At 55.8% G+C, this 26,009-nt stretch overlaps 2 protein-coding genes across 2 annotated transcripts; one reads left to right on the top strand and one right to left on the bottom strand.

Annotated features, from left to right (window-relative positions):
* Positions 1-59: 59 nt before the first annotated feature.
* Positions 60-10,376, bottom strand: PAOX (polyamine oxidase). Its single transcript, XM_037051268.1, has 7 exons — positions 10,105-10,376; positions 9,098-9,584; positions 8,221-8,420; positions 6,039-6,291; positions 3,705-3,817; positions 3,027-3,184; positions 60-415 (listed from the first exon to the last, which is right to left on the bottom strand). The coding sequence occupies exons 1-7, from the start codon at positions 10,286-10,288 to the stop codon at positions 278-280; spliced, it is 1,533 nt and encodes a 510-aa protein (XP_036907163.1). The 5' UTR covers positions 10,289-10,376; the 3' UTR covers positions 60-277.
* A 5,429-nt stretch (positions 10,377-15,805) lies between these two features.
* Positions 15,806-22,432, top strand: ECHS1 (enoyl-CoA hydratase, short chain 1). Its single transcript, XM_037051267.1, has 8 exons — positions 15,806-15,931; positions 16,797-16,994; positions 17,434-17,561; positions 18,312-18,411; positions 19,545-19,649; positions 20,111-20,230; positions 21,456-21,523; positions 22,303-22,432. The coding sequence occupies exons 1-8, from the start codon at positions 15,829-15,831 to the stop codon at positions 22,366-22,368; spliced, it is 888 nt and encodes a 295-aa protein (XP_036907162.1). The 5' UTR covers positions 15,806-15,828; the 3' UTR covers positions 22,369-22,432.
* Positions 22,433-26,009: the final 3,577 nt, after the last annotated feature.

Here is a 26,009-nt window from a genome sequence, read left to right as displayed (position 1 = left end):
AGTCAAAGACAGAAGCCACAGATGCTGCAGCCCTGGGTGTAAGGACGACTCTGGACACAGAGGCTTTAACATGTTTTATGTACAGCCAGCGCACCTGTGTCTCACTTCTCCAGGAAGACCTCCCACTCAGCTCCAGTTCAGCCCTGGCCAGACCCACCAACAGAGATATGAAAAATGAGAGCGCTGACCCCGGCCACAATATATCCCAGTGTCCAGCCAGGCTGAGCAGAGAAAAGGATGGCGAGAGCCTCCCCCAGCACTGAACAAGCAGGCAGGCTCAGAGTCTGGGCAGCTGCGCTTGGGGGTCCTGCAGAGCGATGAGCCGGTCGGCCTCCCTCCAGCCAGACAGCAGAGCCCCATGTGTGGTGGAATAAAAGGTTCGATGTGTAGCTTCTCCTGCGAACAGGACCTGGAGCTGCAGAGAAGAGAGGTTAGAACAGAGTGCCAGGGGTCAGTGGAGCTAGTCCACTTGCGGCTACAGAGCTGACGGGGAGGGTGTGGCTTTGTTCTTCACCTACCCCACACCCAGATGCAGCCACAAAACAATAGCAGGTGCTGCTCATGGCAAGTGGCCTCAGAAAGCCAGCACTTGGGATTCAATTTGACCACAAAACAGGGGTCACAGCCGAGGGCCTGGGAGGAAATGCTGAGAACATCCCCTAGCACACAGACAGGAAAAACAGACAGAATTAGGAGAGAAAAAGGTAAGAACACTTGAGGACCAGTCCAGAAGTCCACCACCCAAACAGCAGACATCTCAGAAAAAGATAAAAGAAAAAAGCAGAGAGAAGATGACATAATTCACAAGAACTTCCCAGCTAACTGAGGGGCTCAAGGTGAGCCGTGTGAAAGGAGAAACACCTGCCGAGGGTGGCGAGCCCCCAGACTCAGTGGGAGTGGGAGCCTCATGCTCTTCCGAGCTTCCTAAGGGTTTGGCACATGGGACACAAGGAAGAAGGAACTCCAAGTGGCTCTGGACTCACCAAAACAGCACTGGAAAATGTCCCAAACCCCAAGGGGCATGACTCTCACACTAGGATTTTATGCGCAAAGCGGGCTTCTGCAAGGCTATAAGTTTTTGGAGACTCCTCCCACAGAAAAGGGAGTCTGTGTCCTGCCCCTGAAATCTGGATAGAATGGCATCTTCTGACCCCCATGCTTGGTCAGAGGAGTACATGTAAGTGCCCTGGGGCTGGCCTACTGCAAGGAAGCCCAAGCCACACAGAGTGGTCACAGCAAGGAGCTCCGGGCAGTGTCCCTGGCAAGCTCAGCTTTCACACCATCCCAGCCTGGGGCTGCATGTGAGAGGAGACTTGAATGACCCCAGGCAGGGCCCTGAGTCACCCGCTGTGGGTCAAGTCTTTCCACTGAGACCCGAGACACCATGGGGCAGAATGAAACCACCCCACCGTGCCCACCTATGGAATCGTTGTTCCCACCACTGGGTTCTGGGCTGGTTTGTTACTTAGTGATCAGGACTGGACACTTGAACTGGAAGGGTAGAAAAAAGGCATTTTCACACAGGCAAACTTTCTCTAAAAATTTACCTTCCATGAACCCCTTCCCAGGAAGCTCCTGGAATTAACAGCCCAACAAAGTGAAGGAGCAAACCCAGAGATGATGCAGAGACAGGGCCCAGGACAGGGAGGAGGCACAAGGAGTGCCAGGCGACAGTGGTAGGGGACAGGGCCCGGGGGGGCCTGGGGGGCATGGGGTAGACAGAGCACAAGCTAGTCGGGGTTTGGGGAAGGGGCAGGAGGGACAGGTAGGGCAGGGGCGAGCAGGGCACAGGGCAGGAGGGTGAGAGGCAGGAGGGGTGCAGGGCTGGGAGGAACCGGATCTGGCTCTGGCTCTGCCTCAGGAGCTGAAGCTGGCAGTCACCAGTGCCCAGGGTGACGGAAACAGCTAGCAGAGCCCAGGCAAGAGTGCCCAGAAAACAGCTCTGCACATGCTCGCTCATACACGTGCCTGCACACACTCACACACACACCTGCACACTTGCTCACAGGCAGTGCACACACATCCACACGCTATCTAAAAATGAGCAGGGAGAGAAACCACGTGGTGCGGCGTGGGTGTTGTTGGTACCCGGTGCCAGCAAGGTCAACAGGAACACTCACGGTCTCACCAGAAGCCCCCAGCAGAGCACTGGGCAGCAGGGGAGGGAAGAAACCTACGCCCTTGCATGCCAGTGTGAGAAGGCAGTCAGTAACACCGAACCGGAGGTTCCGGGGGTGGCACAATTGGTCACACAAACTGAACAGTGGTAACACGACACTTGGAAGAACAGCGCATAGTGCTGGGTGACATGTTCATTTTCATGACTGAATTGTTCAAGTGTGATAACAGTGCTTCAGTTACATATTTTAAGAGGCTGTCCTTTGCCTTTTAGAGATGAAACGTGTGCAAATAAAACGTCACCATGGGACAGGCTGGACAGCAGGAGCACGGGCAGAGAGGGCATCCACACTCCTGGAACCCAAAGGTTCTGCCCACTTTCTTCCACTGCTGACGTTTCCCACAATCAAATGTTTGTAGAACGTGGGGGAAGAGCCTTGTCTGGGTGGCTCAGGTCTTTGCAGTGTGTCTGTCCCCAATACCAAAAGGTTACCAGTTCAATCTCTGGTCAGGGCACATGCAAGAGGCAACCCATTGATGTCTTTCTTTCTAGCCCTCCCCCGGCCCCTTCCTTTCTCTCTAAAATCAATACAAATAACCTCGGGTGAGGATTAAAACCAAAGTGGTGGCAGAAACCTGTTCTTTGTAAGTCTAGAGACCAGAGTCAGCCAGAGCAGCCTGGAACACCCTCCACCAGCCTCCTAAGCTGTGAGACCATGTTAGGGGGCTCTGGGAATGTTCGAGGCCTTCGGCTACGTGTAGGTAGGATTCTGGTGAAAATGATGCATTTTAAAATTATTCTTAATTTCAAAAAGGGGTTCTGAGTCTCAGGGGTCCCAGCCCCACCCACACTCCCTTGGGTTCCAGCAGCTCCCAGGGACATGGACCACCCAGGACTCCCATCATACCTGGGCCTTCTCTCTGTCCGCAGGGAGGGGCTCAGCCAGCAGGTCAATGTCATCACCAGTGCTGCCCACGGCCACGTAGCTATAGGAGCCCCTGGTGTACGGGGCGCTGTGCCAGCAAGTCCTCAGCACACTCTTGGGGGCAGGAAGCTGTGGATTCCCTGAGCCACAGAGACGCCAGGTGTGAACTCGGGACTCCTGCCTGCATGTCTGCACTGGGGCCTTTGTTTTCAAGGATGAGCAGTTTAAAATGAAAGAAAACTACCCAGGAAGGAAACCAAGCCTCGTGGGGTAGGAATGAGAGAGGCTCTCCCTATCTCACCCGCCCTGCCCCACCCAGGACACCACCACGTGCGGCAGCTGCGTTCTCCCCCTGCGTGACCACGGAGGTCACTGTGCTTTGTCGAGCCTCCACGGCATCGTCTGTATGGCCCTGATCAAGGACAGCTGTAATTGTTTTGGTGGCATATTTTAGAGGAAGGAAGCAGAAGGTGTTTGCAAAGCCATTGCAGTTCCTCAGAAACAAGAACCCAGGAAAGTGACCCCACCGACAGGAGGAAGGGTTGCCCCTGGAAGTTCATGGAGGCAAGCCCAGTTCTTCCCTGCTAGGAAGCTCAGTTCCCGCCCAGGGATCAGCCAACACGAAGTGCAGGCAGAGCCGTGGCTGAGCGTGGTAAGTACCTGTCACCCTGCGAAGCAGGCGGGTCAGGGACAGAAGCACCTCCTCGTCCGACAGCGTCTCCATGAACTCAGACTCGAGTCCAGCAATGAACCCACAGAGCACGTGGGCAGACCTGCACGGAGAAGACCCACTGAGACAACCCACGTAGGGCCCAGCCCCCCGCTGTCACGGGGTCTCGGCCAGGACCCATCGCCATGCAGGGAGCCTACGGCACCCACACACAGCGTGCCCCGGGGGCTTTCCTGGGCCAGGGCACTGCAGGTGTGGGCCAAACTCCTGGGGGGCCTCTGTCACACTGGGTGGCAGGAGCGTAGGTGTAAAAGCCGTGGTGGGGACAGTGCTGTCCCTGAGCACCACCGAGGGCACGACAGCCTGCACAAGCAGCGTGCCCCACCGTGTACACACAGTAAAAAAAGCCACAGTCACTTGAGAGAGCCCTGCATGAGACAGCAAGCTCCTCATTGTGTTGAATCCCGACTCCATAGTACTTGTCTTTCTAAGCGACAACCTGGGAAGCAGCAGGAAGCATCCCTACTGCGCAGGGACCTGCCGTAGGCTGCCAGCTCAACAAGGCGTGTCCTTCATGGACGCCGTTTTAAAACCACCCGCTGACGAGCTGTGTTCGGGCTCAGGCACGAGGCAGGCGTTTTCTCAAAACCAAGCAGAGTGTGTTTGTCCCCAGGAGAACAACTGCATTTCTGTAGATGATAAAATTTAAGCCTTCGAGCAAAAATGAGAGTTTAAGAAAACCCATACCTGTCACTAACAGCTGCCCAGGCCTCAGTATGGAGAGTCTGTTCTGAGATCAGTGGCGGCACTAAGTTAGTTTTTGATACCGCACCCTGAAATGCACCAACGTGTGGAAGATAGCAGGGCCATCATTCCAGAGTGGCCCAAAGCGTGAGCAGGTGAGAGATCCACGCGTGTGAGAGACTGGCGGCTCGATTTCAGTGGAACAGAGTGAGAATCTCAGACCCCACACTGCAGCCAGCCTTCAAGAGACAACTGCTGATTGTCCTTTTTTGGTGCCTGTCCAAAAAGACCCACAATTATCGGAGGGCATTTAGACATAATCCTTCCCCACAGGCCTGTGGGGGGCCCAGACCCTCCTCTGACTCTGCCCAGAGGGGACTGTGCCAGAGACACGATGCCATCTGAAAGGCAGAGCCATGGGCCTCTACTCACTGCTCCATATTACAAATAGTTATTTTTCATAAAAAATATTAGTTATGTTAATATGAAATAGGTTTACTGTCTCTGTAAAAAGGAAACATTTTGAAATTTTTCAGTTTTAAGTTCTAACATGGTACATGGGTAGATACACCCACAGGAACGAATGCTCTTTGGGATCCTTGGCAATTTTTAAGAGTGTAAAAGGGGGTCCCGAGGCCACAAAGCGTGAGAGCCACTGTCCTGGGCCACAGTGTGTCCCACAAAGTCCCCGAGGGTCACCGGGACTGTCAGCCCCACAATGGCCTGATCACAGAGTGCAGTTGTGGGGCCTGAAGCTGGTAGCGGAGCACACCAGTGACCAAGTCACTGCTCGCCACAGCCAAAGTCCAGGTGTCAGCTTGATCTTCAGCACGAAGGAGACACATGGGGTCCCCTCACAGGATGGAGCGTCACCGCACTCTCATGGCTGTTGGAGACGAGCCTGCACTTCTCTTCTTACCCTGAGTTCCCCAGACAGGACTCCCCAGGCCCCCCACATCTCTGCATGGAAGTCTGGGGCCATATCTGCCAAATAACCACACGGGCTACCTGAGCACTTTAATCTTGCCAGAAAAAGCAGTCCCTCCACCACCCCGCCCTGACCAACAATTCACATTCTCGTCTCTGGGTGGGCACCGAGCCCGCCTATGAGCACAGAGCCCGCCTATGCCGCTTTACTTATACTGTGTGTCTGGACTGCACAAGTCAGCCTGAGACCAATGAGGACAGCTTGTTCAGTTTCTGCATCGGGTTTCAGTACTGCCTCCCAGTTACAGTCACATCCAGGTTTCAGACTTCCGTAACTACAAGCCCCAGCATCCGAGTGTTTCAGCAAACACTTCCTCACTCACAGAGCATGCCTCCATCCCCCACATACTCTGGGCCCCAGCGTTGCTGACAAGCTGCACACAGTGGGGGGTCCTTCTGTCCCCCGGGGTTAATAAGCCAGGGTATCTGTCTACCGTTGGCACTTTGGGGTGCACTTGGGATCCCCACCATTAAGCCCTCCAAGGCCCTCACAGTGAATCGACATACTGCTGAATCCTAAACAAAACTGTGGCTGAGATCCAGGCCCACACTCACGCCTGAGGCTGCCTCAGAGAAATGGGGAGTGCACATACCCGAAGGCAGGCAGGACCCAAAAGCCAACCAGCTTCCTGACCCAAGCATCCTGCAGCACAGTGGCAACATCCTCCAGGGGCGACGTGTCCTCCCACACCACCTGGATGTGCTGGCAGCCGGGCTCCCAGAAGCGCTCCTCGAACTCCAGGTAGATCTTATTGTTGGTGCCAAAGCCTATTTTCCTGATGACTTCCGCCTTCGCAGGGGGCAGAGGTGGCTCGAAGAAGGTGTCCAGATGTTCTTTAAGGAAACCTGGAATTCATAATTGGACTCAACTTACACCATATTACTCTCCTAAACTGGAATCCACAATCACAGGGGCCCACCCTGACACTGTCCGAGGACTCAGAGGCCTCCCAGCACACACTGCCTACTTAGGACCAAGAGAGGCTGTCCACTCATGGGACTCATGACCAGGTCATGGGACTCATGACCTCGGGGGGCAAGCCTGCAGTACACAGGCATGAAAGGCCCCACCCCAAATGCTCTGCAGGGACGGAGTCTCACGTCTGCTCCCTCTGCCTCTCAAGCAAAGCACATGTGGCTCAGGATCTGTGGGGAGAAGCTGTGAGAGGCACAAGCCTTAAGAGGCTACATAAAAACTACTCTGCCTGGAGAAAAAAATTAATTTAGCCCTAAGTCAAACAAAAATGGGATGAAACATTCACAGCAGAAGCCAATCTCTTCAGACGCATGGGACCTGCAAGTCAATGAGATCAGGGTGACCAGCCCAGAGGAAGCAAGGCAGGCAGTGGAGAGGACCCAGGAGGCCTGCACTGTGGGTCACAGCCACACCCCACAACCCCATCCCTGAATGCGGGTCCTGCTCCTGGATGCCCCCCGCTGGTGCATCCGCACAAGTGTTCTTACACACATGTGGACAACATCGTGGGAAACAGAAAACGTAAATATGACCCACAACCCATCCATGTTAAACAATGACACTCACATACAAGGATATTCCATGTGGCTGTAAAGAGCAAGTGTGACGTGAGTCATAACGACGCACCTACTGGTCACAGCAGGGGCTCAGGAAGCACCGGCAGCTCTGCAGGAACAAAGCCACTGGGGCGGGGCCCTGTGATGGACCTGTGTGTGCTGAGGTGGGAACAACCGCCAAAGACTAAGCCAGCCCTGGCCAGTGGGACCAGCAGGTTGGGCGTTGCCTGCAAATCGAAAAAGTCCCCGGCAGATTCCCATGCAGGTCCCCTGCCTGGGGCACACTCGAGAGGCAACGGATTGATGCTTTTCTCTCACATCCATGTTTCTCTCCCTCTTTGTCCTCCCCCTCCCCTCTCTAAAAACAAGTAAACAAAATCTTTTTTAAAAGATTAAGAGAAAGAGCCCTGGCTGATGTAGCTCAGTGGATTGAGCGTGGGCCTGTGAAGCAAAGGGTCACCAGTTCGATTCCCAGTCAGGGCACATGCCTGGGTTGCAGGCCAGGTCCCCAGTAGGGGACACATGAAAGACAACCACACATTGATGTTTCTCTCCCACTCTTTCTCCTTCCCTCCCCCTCTCTCTAAAAATAAATAAATAAGATATTTTTTTTTAAAAATTAAGAGAAAGAAAAACAGAGGGCAGAATAACACGTTACTGTGTCTGGATGACTGTACTGGGGGACGTGGGGGAGACTCTTCGTCTTGCCTCAGCTCTGGCACCTGCTAGCTTTGTGAACTTGGGCAACTAGGTGACTTATCTCAGTTGACTTTGGTCAAATAGTATGGGGCCTGGTCAGTCTTCAGGCTGTCAAACCTGGATTTCAATGTGTCCACCTTCCACCAAATTCCCAACTGCTACTCAAAGCCTCTGTCTAAGGCATCAGCTCTAGACTTCCACAGATCACGTACTTGACGCCTTCCCTGGTGACTGCCTGGACCTAACCTTGAGGTGTGGCTTTCACTCTGTCTCAGGTGGACCTCCGTCCTTCCCTTTCGTGGGCTCCCAAACTTTCAATAAACTACCCCCAAAGGAGAGAACAGCTGACTTGCCTTTTCTCAGTGAAACTCCTATTTGCAAAGCATGTAAACTGCTCCAAAGCACAACAGAGTAATTCTCTCCAAAACTTAGAATGGAAAATGTGAGCTTAGAGGCCAAGGAAGCCCCAGAGCCAGCTGGGGCAGGAGAAAGCCAGAGGCAAGATAGGGGAAGGGGAAAACCTGGCTCAGAAAGTGGGCTTACCCAGGGGCACAGTGAGGACCACGTGATGTGCTGGGAAGCAGTCTCCGTCCTCACACTCTACCAGCACTGGAAACGTCTCCCCGGTGGACCCGGCTTCCTGGAAGGACCCATTCCAGTGAATAGTCTTCACAGGCTTGTTAAAGACCATCACGTCCTGGGGCAAAGAGGCCACCAAGCAGTTTGTGAGTCCTTGGTAGCCCCTGGGAGAGACAGTGTCATTGATTAGAGGACTGGCCTGGAGGCAGAGCCTGGAACAGCCCTCCCAGAAGCTGCAGCCACTCTGGTGCCCATTTAGGGCACCAAACAGCAGAGGAGACTGGGCAGGGTGCAGGGAGGGCCTGGGGAGAGACTCATGCCAGGCTCCACCTGGTGGTTTCTGAGCCACCACAGGAATGTTAATACCAGCCTCCTGGCCAAGGGGAGGGTTAAATAGGCAACAGAGGCAGAGAACAAGCGCCCCTCAGGTATGCTCAGTGCCCTGGTTCTGAGCATTCAGATTCACATCGGCCCTCTCCAGTGCAGGAGCCTGGGGAACACCAGGGAGAGTCCAGCAGGACAGTCCTGGGAGTGTCTTCCAAGGGCCCGGTATGGGGACAGCCACCCTACTGCAGGGAAGGGCCCCTCACACTGTCCCGAGCACCTAAGGGGCCTTGTGAACATGGGGGGAAGAAAGCATTACAAGATGCATTTGTTTTCATCACTTTTTCTTGAAAATATTTCCTTTTTCTTAAATGAGCAAAACCAGGGAAACAAATGACTGACTCTCTAAAAAGGGGAGACAAAAGGTCCCCTTGTCACTCCCACAGCTCCCCTGCCTCCCTAAACTCCACCTGAAGTAGATAAAGGGGGCCTGAGGAGCAGGGAGGGGGCAGCATACCCAGGAACGGTGCAGTCCAGCCCTGGCAGCACAGTGTACTCCCCAAAGGGCCCGAGGGCCACCAGGTCCATGCTGTGGGTGCCGCTCACACAACACTCCACGTTGAAGAAGTTGTTCAGAATGGCCAGTTTGAGCTTTCTGGCCTCCTCACCCTCTGGCCAGCCAGCCACATGCCTACGGATCTCTTTCTTGAGGTACTCCCCGACGCTGGGCACAGGGGCCTGGGACATGTGCAGGAACTCCCGGGACTGGTCTATGAGACTGTAGAACAGCCTGCCCATCTCTGCCACCAGCTCAAGGCTCACCCTTCCCCCAGAGCTGGCATAAGACACGGAGGGCAGGCCTACGTGACCTCCAGTCTCTATCTGCTGGTTCTCCTCCGACAGTTCCTTGTCCCCCAGAAGCCCGTACTTGGCAGCCAGCTGGAAGACAGGGTTGCCCTGGGAGGGCCCATGGATCCAGTGAGCACCTATCTCCACCACACCACCTGGGAGGGAACAGAGATGCCATCTTACGGTTCTGTTCCCACAAAGGAGACCCCTGCGCCCTTCTCCTGGACCAGAGCCAGCTCTGCCTTTCCCAAATATGCTCTGAAAACCAGCCCAAGGGCTACAGGTCCCTGAGGACCACAGTCCCTCCCTGAAGGGGCCTAGTTTAAAGAGAACACCTGGGGGGGCGGGGGCGGGGGGCGGGGCGCGGATGCACTGCACTGGCCTGCACCTGCCTGAGGAGGACTCTGGAGGGGTTCCCCGGGTGCAAAAGCCCGGTCTGGGAGCTCGTGCAGACTGCAGTGGGTACAGCCCTAGGCTACCTTCCCACAGGGCCGGCTACGAACAGCTGAGTTTGGGGGAACCAGTGAACTCCGGGAGATTAACTGGAGCGCGGCGGGGATTGACTCGGGCAAGTAAGGCTTCCGGGTTGGTTAACCCCGGGCGCAGGCGGGACCAGGAGGCGACAGAGGTCGGGCGGCACAGGGATCCGGGAAGGAGTTCCGGAGAGGCCGTTACCAAAGCTGCACTCGGATCGGATGCGGCCTCCTGCTCGGGCCGTGGCCTCCAGGATCCGCACGTGGCGGAAAGCCGGGTGGCGGCAGAGCCTCTCCGCGGCGCCCAGCCCCGCGATGCCGCCGCCCACCACCAGCACCCGTGGACCGCGACCAGGGGCCTCGGTGCTGTTGCCACTCGACTTCATCGCGCCGTTCTGGGCAGTCCCCGCGGGTCCCCGCCGCTACGAGGTACAGATCGCACGAAGGTTCCGGGTAGGCAGAGAAGGGGACGGGCCGGGGGCGGGGCTTGGTGAGATCAGGGGCCGGGGGTGGGTGGGAGCCTGGGGCGATGGGCGGGGCGGGGCGGGGCCGGAGGCCTGCGGGGACAAGAGCGCTGGAGAAGGGGGCGGGGCCAGACGCGAGCCTGGAAGCGGATGTGGGCCTGTGACTAAGGCACCTGTTTAGATCATTCGCGGGGCCGCGGACTCAGCGGACTCGGCCGTCAGTGCTGGACAAAACTCCATGCTTCATGGAGGTCAGTGGGAGGAGGCAAGAAACAGACATATAAACATATGGCAGTTATCTCCAGCGAAATGTGCGTGCAAGGGATGTGTGCACTTTCAGAGAAGGATGTGGGGAGACGTGTTGCCGTCGCCCGAAGCTGTCAAAATTCCTGCGGAATGCCCAGCCTCAGGCTGACGCCGCTCCTGACACCAAGCAGTTTCTGTAGCTGGTCATATCGGCCACCGAACAGGTCGAGGTGCCCTGGCAGGGGAGACAGTGGCTTGTGTGCGGCTCGCTGGGCCTGAGGCCCTGTGCTCCTCACTCCCCACCTTGCACTCTGGCCTCCTCTGTGGGAGCTCGCTGACCAACCGGAGCTCGCGGGGCTCGCCCTCAAGGCAGTCAGAGCTTCCATGGCGGAGCGTGTGGGTCCCGCGAGGCTCACCGCGCCGTCTGGAGGTGCCCACCGGACCACTTCACGTCACCAGGTGGAGGCAAAAGTAGCACAAAGTCCCGGGAGGAGCACCGGTGGCTGTGGGGACCCTGAGGTGGGTCCTAAATGAGCAGCACCACCTCCCAACGACAGCTCTGGGCCCAGAGCCAGCTCTCCAAAAAGCTGACCGCCTGACCCCTGACCTTCCCACTCAGCCTGACATCCCACAGGTAAGGAGGAAGGGCCCACTGGGCAACCGGTGAAACTGTGTCTGGACTGCAGCCATCCTGGCCCTGTAACCAGAAAAGACATCGGCGTTCGGCCTGCCTGTCACTACCAAACCCAATAAGCAATGACAGCGATTGACTCTTTTAAGGGTGCTTTATTCAGATGCCCAGCGATGGTGGGTTCATACCCTAACAGACCGTCTTGTCTTTTCTTTCCAGGCCAGACCTTTTATAAGGGAGGCGGGGCATAAACAAGGTGTGCTGAGGGCTTTGAGATTCAGAAGCTGCAGCATTCCTCTCCTGGGCAGTTAGCTGTTCCCAGGGGAGGGTGGTCATCTGTCCATGGAACACAAAGGCTCGGATGCCTCCTACTTGGTCCCAGGCAGTAATCTCTAGCAGTGCCTTAGGAGGTCGGCTGTTTTTCCAGGAGCTAGGATGGGCCTTATCTGTAGTTTCTAAAACAAAAACTTTAAAATACACATTACTTGCTGCACTTATAACTTTTTACCCTAAGCTAAAATTTTCCAAGTCTTGAGTCCCCTATCAGCCCTACTTTGCAAAGGAGTCAGTCTCCTTTTGGGAGGAACTTCATCCCTCATTGCCTGAAGCATTCTCTGATTGGTAGGGAGTCCTTCCTCAGAGGTTCCCTATAAGCCTGGGCTGTGTTCCCCCAAGGTTTAGCTAAGCCCAGGGGGCCACTGGGCTGCTGCCAATGTCCTAGGTGTCTGGTCTACCACTGGGGACACTTTCCCAAGCTTAGCAAACTGGCCACTGGTTTCTGGGTGTGTACCCAGTACTCCTGGGGTAAGGGCCCCCTAAAATCAGCACGCCCCTCTGCACGGTTGGTTTCCCTTGGTTTCCCTTGCATGGGCCTTGGCTGCTCCAAATAGACCAGCTTCATGGGACCTCAGCCCTCCCTCCACGTGTCTGGTGGCTGCCACCACTCCTTTCAAGGGCAGTGTTGCTGTTCTCAGGCTCTATTGCCTCTGAAACTCTCCTGTGTCGTTGTTTGGGCTCTTCTGTCCTCTACGGTCAGCCAGTGCCCACCCTGCAATGAGCCCTAGACAAGGTACCGGAGGACACTCCGCCCCAGGCACATGGTATCACCATATGTTGGCAACCCAGGCACGTGCCCTGACAGGAACAGAACCACCAACCTTTCGACTCAATCCACTGAGCCATGCCAGCTGGGGCTCTTCTTGTTGACTGACACTCTCCTACTCAAGGAAGGCAGGGACCACTTGGCTGAGTGCCTGCTCCAGTCTCCCCACAGTGGCCCACATGAGCCAAAGGGTAAAAATGCCCCGTCCCACTCACACCTTACCACACCTGGATTGGAGGCTTGGGTGCAAGTAGGGGGATGACTGGAGAAAACAGTTACACAACTGCAATTGACATGCTAATTTTATGGCTGGAGAGAGGGCAATAGCTCTGCCACCTGTAGGAGCACCGAGGTGCCAGGAGGTGCAGGGGATCACCAGGCCCCGCCATCCACAAGATGCTGCACCACTGCCTGGACCAAACAGAGCTGCGACCAGCACTCCGACCAGCAACGGGGTCTGTTATCCTCAGCCATGTGCTCTGAAACAGGAGACTCATGTGGCCCTGGTCAGTGCGGGACCATTTTTCCGCATCTGAGGCCTCCCGCAGCAGCTTCAACACATTGAGGACACAACTCATTTCAATCCGACTGGCACAAAGTCACGGCTCTTCCTGATGCCAGGGACCACCTGTGGTGATAAGGCTGCAGTTACTCCTGACACTGCCCAGGTGGCTTAACCAAACCAGGCTGTTCATTGTTTGTAAACAACTTCAGGGATTAGAATTCTCATACTACACACTTCACATACTTAAAGTGTACAGTTCACCATTTTACAGCATATGTACCACAGTCAAGCTCAAAACCTATCTATCCCCCAAAAGAAGCCACATACCCTTTACCATGCTCCACAGCCAGTCTGTGGCCCCTGGTGACCACTCTCCCCTTTCTCTCCATGGAGCTGTCTATCCTGGCCATTTCATACACATGGCGTCATACTCTCAGTGGCTTCTTTCACTCAGCATGTTTTCAAGATACATCCACATTATAGCATGAAGCATGCATGTATCAGTATGCTTAATTTCTTTCTACTACCAAACATGATTCCATTGTATATTCTCATGTACTCATATGGATATCTCATGTTCTGTTCATCCACTCATGAGTGATGGACAGTATTTCCCCACTTTGGCTATCATGAATGGTGCTGCTATGAACATTCATGTAAAACTTGTGTGTAAACATGTCTCCAAAGTGCCTGCTTCCTTTGACACCGCCACTGGTGGCTTATGGGGGCTCCAGTTTCTCCACACCTTCATCAACCCTTATCATTGTCTGTCTTTCCGACTGCAGCCATCCTGGTAGCTGTGAAGGGGTATCTCACAGAGGTCTTGGTTTTTGCTTGCCTAATGACTAAGGACGTTGACCATCTTTTCATGTGCTTATTAGCCACTTGTATGTCTGTACTAGGGAAATGTTTGTTCAATCCTTTGCCCATTTTTAATTAGTTTGTTTTTATTATGGAGTTCAAGGTGTAATTTATGTATTCTGGACACAGGAGCCTTTGAGATGTATTTGCAGAAATTTTCTCTCATTGTGTGGGTTGTCTTCACTTTCTCTTTTTTAAGCCTATGTCTTGTATTTTCATCCATTACCACTTATCACCCTTAGAGCCTCTTCCCCCCACGCACTGGCCTTCTCCCCACACTCACACTTCACTTTCCTCATTTTCCCCTTTGAAACAGTTTTTAATTTTGGCGAAGTCCAATTTATACATTTTTGCTTTTGCTTTGTCACATGTGTTTTTGTCCCTACATTACTTCAGGGAGGACAGCAGCCACCCGACCTCAACACCAGCCCTGGGGTGTTGGAAAACCCCTTTACAAGGGGCCGCTTTGGCTGCCTGTCGCGCTAACACAGAGGCCCCCCTTTAGTAAGGGTTGTTGGTAATGGCTCTCCTTGCATGAAAATGTCTTTATTCTGCCTTCAGTTTTGTAATGAGTCTCGCTGAACATTAAATGCTGGTTTGAATTTCATTCTTTCTTAAGAATATCAGTTTTGCCCTGGCTGGTGTAGCTCAGTGGATTGAGCACAGGCCTGCGAACCAGAGGATGGCTGTTCGATTCCCAGTCAGGGCACATGCCTGGGTTGCAGGCCGGTTCCCTGCAGGCCAACTCCCAGCAGGGGACGCACAAAAGACAACCATACATTCATGTTTCTCTCCCTTTCCCCTTCCTCTCTAAAGGTAAATAAATAAATAAACTATTAAAAAAAAAAGAATATCAGTTTTGCTTCCCGTCTGCAGGGGGCATCTTTCATCTCCAGTGCAGCATTTGCAAAGCCTGGGCAAGAAAATGAAGGCGGGGGGTGGGGGGGGGTGGCTGATACTACATGTCCAAACACTTTAAAGTTATATAAATGACAATCATTTATATAAATAACCTTTTTCAGTGTTAAAACTTAATGAAATCTTATTTTCGTAAAAAACGAAACTATTCACAATCTAGTATTAATAGCTACCTACCTGCCAATGTAAAGAATCAGTATTGTGCTTCAAGCCTGTTCCATTTAGACTGATAAATACATTTCAGAGTGATATGAACTGTTTAATGTTCCTCAGTCACCTTGTGCCTCTGGACCACGAGACAGGCAGAGGAGTAAAAAAAAAAAAGAAAAGGAAGGAAGGAAGGAAGATGAGGGATGTTTCCCTTTTTCTTGTCTAAGCACTCAACTGCGCACGGCACATTTACCTGGTTTCTACCGACAGGGTAAGGGAAGGGAAATGCTGGGGCTGTTTTGGATCCTGAGCGCGGATCCCAGGGTCGCAGGTCGTGTTCCGTCCTCATAGAGCGCTGTTTGACATTTGTGGGCCCGACGGCCGGAGTGAGCTCCGAGTCCGGGCCTCCGGGAAACCGAGGTGTGGGTGGATGTCGACACCTGGGAAGTGGGGGCCACATTCCTGCCCCACAGACGCCAGGGAAAAAGATGGTGCCAGGGCCGAAGGCCGGGCGAGCGCCCACCACTGGTCAGGAGAGGGAAGGGGGCGACGCTGCCGGGCCAGCCCGCACGCGCGCGTTGTGTTCTCCTGGGGGCCCCTTCGGCCAAGCCTGGAGTCTCGGACCCGGGCCCGCCCAAGTTGCGGAGGATCGCCCGTGGGCGCTGAGGCCCATGCTCGGGCGGGCGTTCTCAGGTAGGCAGCAGCGCGGTCCTAGGAAGGTGGCGCTGGGTCCACGCGCTGACCGACCCCTACTATTTGGCGGGGCTCGACGGGTCTGCCCGTCAGAAGTCTCGGAACTACTTCCTAGCACTGGGGGTCACCCAGCAGCCGGCCCCGTGGGGGTCCGACATCTCAGACTCGCATTCGGTCCCCTTTACCTCGGTCCCACCCAGCATCTCCTCCCTCCGTCCTTTTCCTCCGCCTCGAGCCCCGCCCACTCTCTCACGTCCCTTCCGCTTCCCAGGCGCGATCTCGCGATGCTTGTCTGCAAGAGGGGCGGGCCATGCCCCACGCCGCTGGGAAGCTCCGCGGGCCGCGGGCGGGGTCAGATGTCCCTGAGCGTCATGGCCGCCCTGCACGTCCTGCTGTCCCGGGTCCGCGGCCCGCTGCTCCCCATGTTCAGTTGCGCGGTGCGGCGCCCCTTCGCCTCGGGTGAGTGCGGGTGGGGCCGCCGCAACACCGCGCTCGCCGAGCCCTGGGGACTCGGTCGCGGCCGCCCGGCCCAGGTGGCGCCCTGGAATTACAGGTGGTCGCCGTCCAGTCCTGCCAGCGCGCGTCCCTTCCCACCCTCCTGCGGCGTCGCGGAGCCCTGCCCAGCCTTCTTCTCTCACCCCTGTGCTCGATTCACCACCCAAGTACCAAGTCGTGTCGGTTTGACCCCAAGCTCTCTCTGATCCCCGCCCCCAGAGTCGGCACCCTGCACCCTGCACTCTGCACTCGTGCGCGGGTCTCGTGACAGGAGCGCTGCAGCCAAACACTGCCTGTTAGACCAGGTGCTCCCCCACACGCCCTCGAGGCAGGCACTGCGATCCCTGTGTTCCCTGACCGAGAAAGCAGACACTCCGACAGGCAGGCGTTCGCCTCTTGTCCTCGCTAGTTGTCATTGCTCACCCCACGTACAAAAGGGCGGTGCGGGCCACATGCGCCTGTGTGTGCCCCCAGCAAAGCCGGAGCTCCGTTTTGTTTCCAGCTGATTCCCTTCTCCTCGTAGGCATTTGTTGAAAGAACGATTCCCGCTCGGTTTCTGCCAAATCACAGGCCGCCTCTCTGCTGAAGGAGGCATTCAGAAGGAAGGCTGCTGTGGGCTGCTGTTCATTGCTGGTTTTTTTCTCTTTTTAACTTAAGAAAAGGTTCAAACATTGGTAGAAGCAGAGAGTGGTGCAAAGGCTGCCCACATGGTGGAGAGCTGCATGCCGCAGCCACCGTGGACTGGTCAGGGTCATTCTGTCCACTGATGGAGATACATTCCCCTAGTGTGCTGCCTAAACAAATAAGAAAACCTCCTTTCTTTCCCCAGGGGCTCACTTTGAGTACATCATCACAGAAAAGAAGGGGAAGGACGGCAACGTGGGGTTGATCCAACTGAACCGCCCCAAAGCACTAAACGCGCTCTGCGACGGACTGATCAGGGAACTCAACCAGGCGCTGGAGGCCTTCGAGGAGGACCGGGCTGTGGGGGCCATCGTCCTCACAGGCGGGGACAAGGCATTCGCAGGTTGGGAGGCTGCATGGTGGCAGGTCACCCAGGTCTGACCATGGTCACACCCACAGTGTGTGGTGTTGCAGACAGACTTACATGGGTGGGGTAGTATCAGAAAAGCTCCTACAACTCGGAGTTTATGTGTATGTGCCGAGGGAGGGTCTGGGGAGCTGCTCTGCCAGCAAAGTCAGTTCACTCAGAGCAGCCCAGGGCTTGCACAGTCAGGTGCTGTGTACTGAGAGCTCACACGACTGATGGAGAAACCCAGCCTTCTCTGAGTCCATCTCGAGTCCATTTCTGGTCCTGTGGTCCCTCTATAGCACCTCTGTGAACACATGGTACAGTGTATCGATGCGTGTGGGTATCCTCCTGAGCCTTGGGTTCTCTTCACGGCAAACTCTCAGGAGCTGCCGTGGAGTCTCTACACTCTGGTGACGGGGCTCATCTCCCCTAGCTGGAGCGGACATCAAGGAGATGCAGAACAAAAGTTTCCAGGAATGTTACTCCAGTGGGTTCCTGAGCCACTGGGACCGAATTGCCCGGGTCAAGAAGCCGGTCATAGCTGCTGTCAATGGCTACGCGGTAAGTCAACCAAGCCCCCTCCCACTCGGGGATCCTCGTGGCACCATACTTGTGAGGGCAACGTCCTCCGGGTCTCACTTGGAAAAGGCCTAAGTCTAGTTCCCAGGCCAGCAGGCCTTTCCCACTCCACGCTGAGGAGCCAGGGACTGTAAAGAAAGGAGGTATTTCGTCATCCATACTTGTCAGCAGACCCCTGTGATCACAGAGGGCGCCGTGACTCCAGAACGTCCCTTCCCTCCCCCGCACTGAGGGTGCCTATGTTGGCTTTTGTGCAGCTTTAATGACATTCCAACCTGTGCGGCATCTTTAACCTTGTGGCTACTGTCGAAAGCTCTGTTTCCTCTGTGTGATGCTTCTGGGTCCCCTGCAGGTGTGCAAACCGCTCAGAGGTGCAGGGCTGGCTGTAAAGAAGTCACATTTCAGTCTGACTACTTAGTAAAGCTCCCTTGGGGTGAGCCAAAGTCAGCCAGTGAAGCTTATTAGGATGGCCATGCCCACTGGTTCACTGAAGCCCCACAGCAGGGACCTGAGGGCCCATGAAGCCAAAGGGTTTGTTGTCTGGCCCTTTGCAAAAGGGCTGGGCGGCACTGGCCCGCGGTGGGTTGTTCACAGAAATGCTGAACTAACCTTGCACGGTAGTGTTAGTGTGTCCTGTGCCCCAGGCTGTGTTTCATTTTAACAGGATACTGAAATAAGCAAGTAGAGTGATTTTATGGGGGGGTTCTCCTGGTGACACCTTCTGTTCTGCAGCTTGGTGGCGGCTGTGAACTTGCCATGATGTGTGACATCATTTATGCTGGAGAGAAAGCCCAGTTTGGGCAGCCAGAAATCCTCCTAGGAACCATCCCAGGTAAAGAGGGGGGATGCCTCTGTCATGCCTTCTTCAGGTCACTCCCCAGAATCTGCTCACCCCATAGGGGCTGAGGGCTTTTCCGAGTGATGAGGGCCTGGGGGTTGTCGTGTTGGCAGTGGATGGGCAGTGCTCCCTCTGCCCCCAGGACACTTGGTGTGAGTGGTCACCACACTCTCACAGATGTCCAGGGAGGTCACGGATCAGATCTCAGGTCACACGCTGGTAGGGGGGCTGACCACACACTGGCTTAGGGTCCATGTAGGTTACAAGCTTGGAACAGGGGGAGCAAGGGCCAGCCCTGAGAGCTTGTGCTCAGAGGTGACACGTGTCACACCTGCTCATGTTACAGTGACCAGAGCAAGTTTATGGCCTCACCCAAGTTCAGCAGCACAGAAAATCAGACCCCCACACGCAGAGGTCAACAGGAGCATTGGGCCAGCAGTGCAACCTCTGCCCCTGGGGCTCACCTGACCAGGGTTCTGGGTTTATGTCCCTATGAGGTCTCTGTGCTGCAGATAGAGCTTGGAGCCCAGGGCATCTCCCAGGCCAGCCGGGGTCGGCAGGACCTTGTTGGCTACAGGCGAGGGCAGCCCCCACCTGCTGCACCGACCACTGGGCTCTTCCCGTCCCAATGCCCAGGTCTCCATGTCAGTGGGGTAGCACCTGAGCCTGCTGCATTGTGGGTATCTCTTTCAGTGGTGCTCTCGTGCCTGGAGTTCACCGTGGGGCAGATGGCTGGGCAAACTGCTCCCCTTCAAGCTGGAGGGTGGGTATGTGGCGGGGAACATCATGGGCTGGCACCAGGACAGAGGGCACATTTAGAGTGTCCCAGGAGGCAGAGCCCCACCCTCAGCCCAGACCCTGAGGGGCAGTGGGTGGGATCAGCGGCAGCCCACCAGCCAGGCCTGAGGGTAGAAACAACGCGCTCTGTGCATCCATCTGAATTCTGAGTCCCGAGTGAGAAGCACTGACACAGGAGACTGAGGTGTCAGGTCGGGGGACTGAGCGGGGAGTGTTTCTCGGGTCTCCTGCCTCCGGGCTGCTGGCCACTTCACCCTACTTGAGAGGCCTGTCATTGGCCCCTTAAAACTGGCCGCAAGCCTGTGACCTGCAGCCTCCCGCCCCTGCAGGTGCAGGGGGCACCCAGAGGCTGACCCGCGCTGTTGGAAAGTCTCTAGCCATGGAGATGGTCCTCACTGGAGACCGGATCTCAGCTCAGGATGCCAAGGAAGCAGGTATGTCTGGGGGTACCCCATGGAGCCCCTCATGGGGAGTGGGAGCGGGCTCCTTCAGGGGGTCAGCACAGTGCTCTCAGGGGTCCCAAAAACCCAGGGAACCGCCACCTTTGTTGATATCCCATGTGTAAAGAGTAGCTGAAACATACACACAGGTTACAAAATGACATTAAACCATGTCACATCCCTAAGCTCAACATACACAGTGGGGATTGGATTCTCTGAGACCTGGCAGGCCCACTCTGTCCCCGCGGCTCGGTGACCTGCCTATCAGAGCCCAGTGACCACAGTGTAGAGCCAAGAGCACCCCCCTCCCCAGTTTGGGAATGGGTGGAACCTCCCCTATGCTGCCACAGCCCCTTGTTAACACCAAGAGTCCCCCGCTCTCGAAGTGTCACTGTCACTCAGAGGGAAAGGTAATCACTGCTGTGTCCTCATGTCCTTCATCATGTCCTGTTCAGGTCTCGTAAGCAAAGTCTTTCCTGTTGAGAAACTGGTCGAAGAAGCCATCCACTGCGCAGAAAAAATTGCTAGCAATTCTAAAATCATAGCAGCGATGGCCAAAGAGTCCGTGAATGCAGGTAGGGCTGTGCCATGGGACACAGGCTGTCAGGACCTGTGGGCTCCAGGGCCCGTCCCAGACAAAAACTGTTGTGGCTCTCTGTTTTGAGTGCAGCTCTTTGAAGATCTCTGGTTTCTAGTTACTCACTCACAAATTCTGACAAAATGTTCTGAGCTCCCACAGGTGCTGGGACCAAGCATATGTCATCCTGAGGGAAAGACAAGGACAGGTGCTGGTGTGTAGGGACAGGGCCCAGACGGCCTCTGACCAGAAACAAGTCGACTCCTGAGAAACCGAGTGCCCCTCGGGGCCTGGGTGCTGAGACTCCTCCTCAGCTGTAGGGGGTCGTGTGAGTAGCCAGCGGGGTGGCCTAAGGGGCGCAGGCTCCCTGGACCCCAGGGAGCCGGAACAGGGGCCAGGTGCTTGCTGCAGCCCTGCTCTCTATTCTCTCTGCTGGTGCAGCTCTGTCAGAATTCAAAGTTTAATATGGCCATCTACTCTGAGCGTTGGAGTGAGATTGTCCATTTGCTTGGGGTTGCCTGTTGAGATGACAGGAGCCTGGAGCAAGTGTGTGCCCTTGAGCCTGTCCATCCTCGGGAAAACAGCCGCATCGGGGTTCTGCCAGCCTGGGTTGGGTGAACTGGTACTGGTGGGGCATCAGACAGGCATGCAGTTTAGAGGCGGTGCTGCTGCTGGGTGTTGGTGAGGCCTGGTCACTGCACCTGCTCTCCCTCCCTGAGGACATGTGGCCCCCAGTGCTGCCAGAAAAAGACGGCCCAGCCCAGGGCCACCTCACCTCTTCTGCTTTTCATCCTTCATCATTGTTACTTTTTTAAAGATTGTTTTTAGAGAGAGGGGAAGGGAGGGAGAAAAAGAGGGAAAGAAACAGTGTGTGGTTGCCTCTCATGGGCCCTCTACTGGGGACCTGGCACACAACCCAGGCACGTGCCCTGACTGGGAATCAAACTGGCGACCTTTCGGTTCACAGGCCAGTGTTCAATTCACTGAGCGATACCAGCCAGGGCCATTATGTTTTTAATACTATTAAAATACAGTTTCATGAGCTGCCTCAGATGCTCTGTGTGATTGGACAGTTTACATTCCACCTTTCTCGCAGTTTCTCGCCACCCACTCTGGGAGGGAACTGAGCTGGGGGCTGGGCTGCGACACTGTGTCCCGTCCCCACAGGAAAGGGCTCCCAGCTCCAGCCTCTCAGTTCTCAATGTCAGGGCTCTCTGTTTCAGCTTTTGAAATGACACTGACAGAGGGAAATAAGTTGGAGAAGAAACTCTTCTTTTCGACCTTTGCCACCGTGAGTGAACACATGCGCGTGGAGGGTCACGTGGGGTGCAGCCACAGCAGCTGCAGGGTTTCCTGATTGGTGTCACCATCAGACCCCACCCCCTTTGGGCAGAGCTGCTGGTGCCCTTGGCTGGGTCAGTGGCCCCTCGGGGAGTGGAGGTTCAGGAGGACGGGCGGAGCAGGACACTTTCCTGTCAGGAGAGGCCTTCCAAGGTGGCCATTAACACAGTCCATGACCCATCATTTCCTGTCACTCCAGTCACTTGGAACAGGGTTTACAGCAGTGCCATCTAGGATTTCTGCCAGTGACTGGAAAGACATCATTCTTCTGCTGGTCATTCAAAAGAAGGCGGCACGAGGTGTTTTAGAAAACAAAGATAAAAAGTTGCTCTGGCTCTTGAGGAAGCGAAGATGTGTGTGCATGTGTGTGCACATACATGTGCACACAGGGAGGGGTGCAGAGGTAGAGTCTAGACCCTCGTGAGGCCCCAGGGACTGCTGAGTCAGGTGACCCTTCAGCGAACGACCCAGGGCGTGCACCTGAGGGTCCCTGGGTGGGAGAGTGTTGGGCACACCCGGCCGTGGTTGTGTCACCAGAGGTGCGGGCGGGGAGAGTGTGAGAAAGCACCCGTGCCCCAGCGCACCCCGCTCGGGCAGGGAACCCAGGCCGCTGCCAGGGTTCCAGGTGGTCCTGCTGCAGAGCCCTCCCCATCCCCCCTCCCCACACCTGCCCCGCTGTGACGTGTGACGTGCAGCCATCCAGCTCTGCTTTGTTCCCTCTCTCCCCAGGAAGACCGGAGGGAAGGGATGACGGCCTTTGTGGAGAAGAGAAAGGGGAACTTCAAAGACCAATGAGAGCTGCCACCATGGCCTCGTGCCTCGGTTTCAGGGGCCAATAAACCCTCTGTCTTAAAGGGCAGTGCGGGCACCGTGCACTTCTTCCTCGGCCACCGAGTTCCCGCCTGCGCTGCCTCTTTCTCGGTCAGAAAGGGCGCTCATGAGCCCATGGCATGTTGAAGCTTCTACCTGATTTCAGAAACAGGGATGTGTCGGGGCCACTGTCCCTTCATGCAGCACGCCTCTCTCGTTCAGACAGAGCCCGTCCCTGGCTGGGCTGTGTAGTTGAGAGCCAGCGCAAGTGGCTCAGGGAAGGCTTGGCCGGTGTCCCTTTAAAGAGACGTGCCGATCACTAAATGACAAGCTTCAAGTCATATCACGCCTCCCATAATACGCTAGAGTCAGATGTGCTATTAGTTCTTCCAACTTTTGTTATGTCGTTATAGGTGACGGCATTCACACGGGACAGAAGTCCTTAAAGTCAGCTGCCCCTGGCACACCAAGGGAAACCACTGTTAACAGGCATGCAGCTTTCTGGAGGCATTTCTGTACTCACGTGTTCATGCATCCACACATGCTCACACACATGTGCACAGGTGTGTAGAGTCCAGTTTCTTTCTACAGAAATGGGGTTCCGTGTTCACCCTTCTGCAAGCACACTGGTGTCTTCCTGTCTGTCGCACTGTGCACCTGCCTCTCCTGTTTGACTAGAACTTTTTTTATTGTGGTAAAATATGTGTAACATAAAAGCAACATTTGACCCATTTTTAAATGTTCACTTCAGTGGCATTAATGCGTCCACAGGGTGCAGCGGCCATCACCACACCCACTTCCCAGCTGCTTCATCGCCCCAAACAAGCTGCATCCCTACCAGCTCCAGCTCCCACCCCCACCAGCTCCAGTACCCTCTATGCTACTTTCTTCCAGCCTCTGTGAATTTAGTGTGATGTTTTCAGGGTTGTACCATGTAACAGTTTCATTTCACTGCCAAACAGTATTCCTACTGGCATTCCTCTAAGTGGTCCTGAAATGCTTTATGGTGTCAGTATGTTGCCATTTACGTCTTCCCTGGTGTTTGCACCTGGGAAGACTGCGTGGGTTTACACCACATGGAGTTCCTTGTTACCGGAACTGTGAGGGATAGCCCTGTGGCGAAAGTGGTGTGCAGGCAAAAGATTGGAGCGCGTGTGAGGCCGAGAAGGGACCCTGTGCCCTTGGGACTTAGACAGGAGGTCAGCAGGGTCTCTTCTCAGAGCTGTACCAGCTGCATGTCCCGGGCAGATGTCTTGGTGGCCTGCGTCTGGGGCCCTGGCCTGGGTTCTTCCAGCCGCATGGAGGCCCTGGGATTCCGCAGCCTGTGTGGCAAAGGAGGTGCCAGAATGGAACTGAGCCTGGTGGCCGCCTGAGCCACTGAGTGCCTTTTGCAGTGGGACAGAGTTTACGCACCAAGGTCCCCTGGTGGCTTCAGGCTTGAGGAGAGACAGTTCATTGCACAGGACACCAGGTAACTGAGTGACCCAAGTTGTAAGAAAGCCCCTCTGCCCCCGCTGGACGCCTGCCGTTTAATCCCCACACCCCAGCACAGCTCAGAGCTCTGGACCCTCTGTACTACACCAGGCTTCCCAGCGAACTTCCAGGGGTGGGGGCCACACTGTGCTGGGGCTGCTGGGATGAGTCCCATGTCATCCTACTGCTGGGGAGGGCTTCACAGGTGAAAGGCAGCTACTGCCAGGGTCAGAGCCCCCAAGTCCTGGCACGTCCTCAGACCCTCCAAGATGAGGCACCCTGGGGGCCACCCCCCCCAGGCTTCCCACACTGGCACACGTAGCAGAGCAGCTTCCCTGGTGGGCCCCAGTGAGGCCCTGCTGGCTGCCACATGTCCCCCAGTCCCACCCTTTAGACTTGCTCTGTGGAAATGGCCCCACCTGTCAGGGCAAGAGTGGGAGCCACTTGCAAAGCCAGGGCAGATCTCTGCAAAAGCAAGGACTCTGCAGGGGCACGTGCCCCTGGCCTGTCACTGGAGCTGGGCCTCAAAGCCCTCCTCCCTAGGAGCCCACTGTCCCTGCAGCTCGGTGGAGCCCAAGAGCACCTGTTCCAGGCATTTCCTCCACCCTCAGGAAGCTAGGGGGGCGGGGAGTCCAGACGCCTGGCGCTCTGCATGGCGGTGGGCGTGGGAATACTTACTGAAGCTGTTATGACAAACCCCAGGCAGGCCCGTCCAGGATACAGGCCGGAGTGATCTCACACTCCTTGGGCTAATTGACTGCAGGCCCGTGTTGTGTGAGGGTTTGACTTTTGAAGCTGAAACCTTCCCTTCTCATCCATATAAAACCGGCTTCCCCCTCACATGTTCATGCTTAAAGGATGAAGCTTTGGGGAAGTTCATTGTCTCTCCACTTACAGCCTGCAGTAGAAACTGCTCGGGCACAACCCCCAACTAGGGTGGATTCAGCTGCTTCAGGCCGACCGGATGCTGGCCCCACTGACCGGCCTCCCCTGAGCAGTTCCAGAGTCCACTCAGCCCAGCATGGCAGGACCAGGGCCAAGTGTTCAGGGCAAGCGGAGCACCAGGTTAGGTTTCCAGCGTGGCTCCTCTACCAGGTGAGGCTCCTAGGGCCCAGCTGGAAAACATGGAGACATCTTTGTTTTCTTCAGATTTTCTGATGTGGCTTTGTCATCTTTCATGTACAGGACTTTCCAGGAGCTGGCAGGCCTCAGAGTATGTGATGTCACCACAGACCAAAGGCCCTGGCTGCAGCACTAGCCACAAAGCCCAGTGCCTATTTGGGGACAAAGTGGATGATGGTGGGCTCCGGAGGTGACAGCCCGGCCTAGGCAGGCCCGTCCGGGCCCTGGGTTGGGCTGTTTCCTGCTGGGCAGGCAGCAGTGCCTACTCAGGTGGCAGGTGAGCAGGGCCACCTACAGAGTGATGCTTGAGGAACCCCAGCTCAGAGGGCGGGGGCCGAGGGAGAACCTACCCACAGCCCGGGCAGTGGGTTTGGGGTGGGCTTTTCAACAACACTATGACCAGGCCAGCACGCCTATGGGCACTGGCCCTGGCGTCCGCCCCCTGGCCTGAGTCGAGGGGGGAAGCTGAGAGAGAGCAGAGACAGGGCTGCAGGCCGAGGGCAGTGTCCACAGGGCACAGGAGCCACCTGCACTGGTCAGATGTTGCTGTGTAAGAAAAGATTCTGAAATACAGGGCTTCACACAGCCATCATCAGCTACTCGTTTGGACAGTCTGTGTGGGTCAGGAATCCAGACAGGCCACAGTGGGTCTCAGTGGACGCTCCCGACCCCCCCACCCACCCACACATCTGGTGGCTGGTGCTGGAGAGAGCGCAGTCCAGGCGCTCCCAGCTCTGGGTCCCCTCCAGGCAGGCAGGGGTCAGCCCACCACCTGGTCTCCCACTCCAGGACACAAGGGATCCGGTGGGCTAGGGGCATAATAGCGGGTGGGGACCCCTGACCAGAAACACAGTGGGTGTCGGGGTCTTGAACCTGGTGAAGGACAAAGGCACTGAAAGATGCCTTCAGGGCTGGATGTGGTGTCCCAACTCCACAACCACCGCCTAGCCCCGCCCACCCTTCTGTAAACACCACCCACCACCCACAGGCCCCGCCCCTTCCTCAGCAAGCATGTGGTGCTGAAAGGCGCC

The sequence above is a fragment of the Sturnira hondurensis genome, unplaced genomic scaffold, assembly GCF_014824575.4.
Source record: "Sturnira hondurensis isolate 20B ecotype Veracruz unplaced genomic scaffold, ASM1482457v3 Scaffold0007208, whole genome shotgun sequence".
Lineage (NCBI taxonomy): Eukaryota > Metazoa > Chordata > Mammalia > Chiroptera > Phyllostomidae > Sturnira > Sturnira hondurensis.
Note: the sequence above shows the minus strand (reverse complement) of the source record. Positions and strands in the feature narration are given on the sequence as shown.

Bases quoted from the DNA above. Each gene is read 5' to 3' on its own strand.
- ECHS1 (XM_037051267.1), top strand. From the start codon at position 15,829: ATGTCCCTGAGCGTCATGGCCGCCCTGCACGTCCTGCTGTCCCGGGTC. The intron at 16,995-17,433 runs GTTGGGAGGCTG...CATCTCCCCTAG, and splicing joins CGGGGACAAGGCATTCGCAG to CTGGAGCGGACATCAAGGAG. The intron at 17,562-18,311 runs GTAAGTCAACCA...TCTGTTCTGCAG, and splicing joins CTGCTGTCAATGGCTACGCG to CTTGGTGGCGGCTGTGAACT.
- PAOX (XM_037051268.1), bottom strand. From the start codon at position 10,288: ATGAAGTCGAGTGGCAACAGCACCGAGGCCCCTGGTCGCGGTCCACGG. The intron at 3,185-3,704 runs GTACTTACCACG...TCTGTGGCTCAG, and splicing joins CCTGCTTCGCAGGGTGACAG to GGAATCCACAGCTTCCTGCC. The intron at 416-3,026 runs GTATGATGGGAG...TCTTCTCTGCAG, and splicing joins CGGACAGAGAGAAGGCCCAG to CTCCAGGTCCTGTTCGCAGG.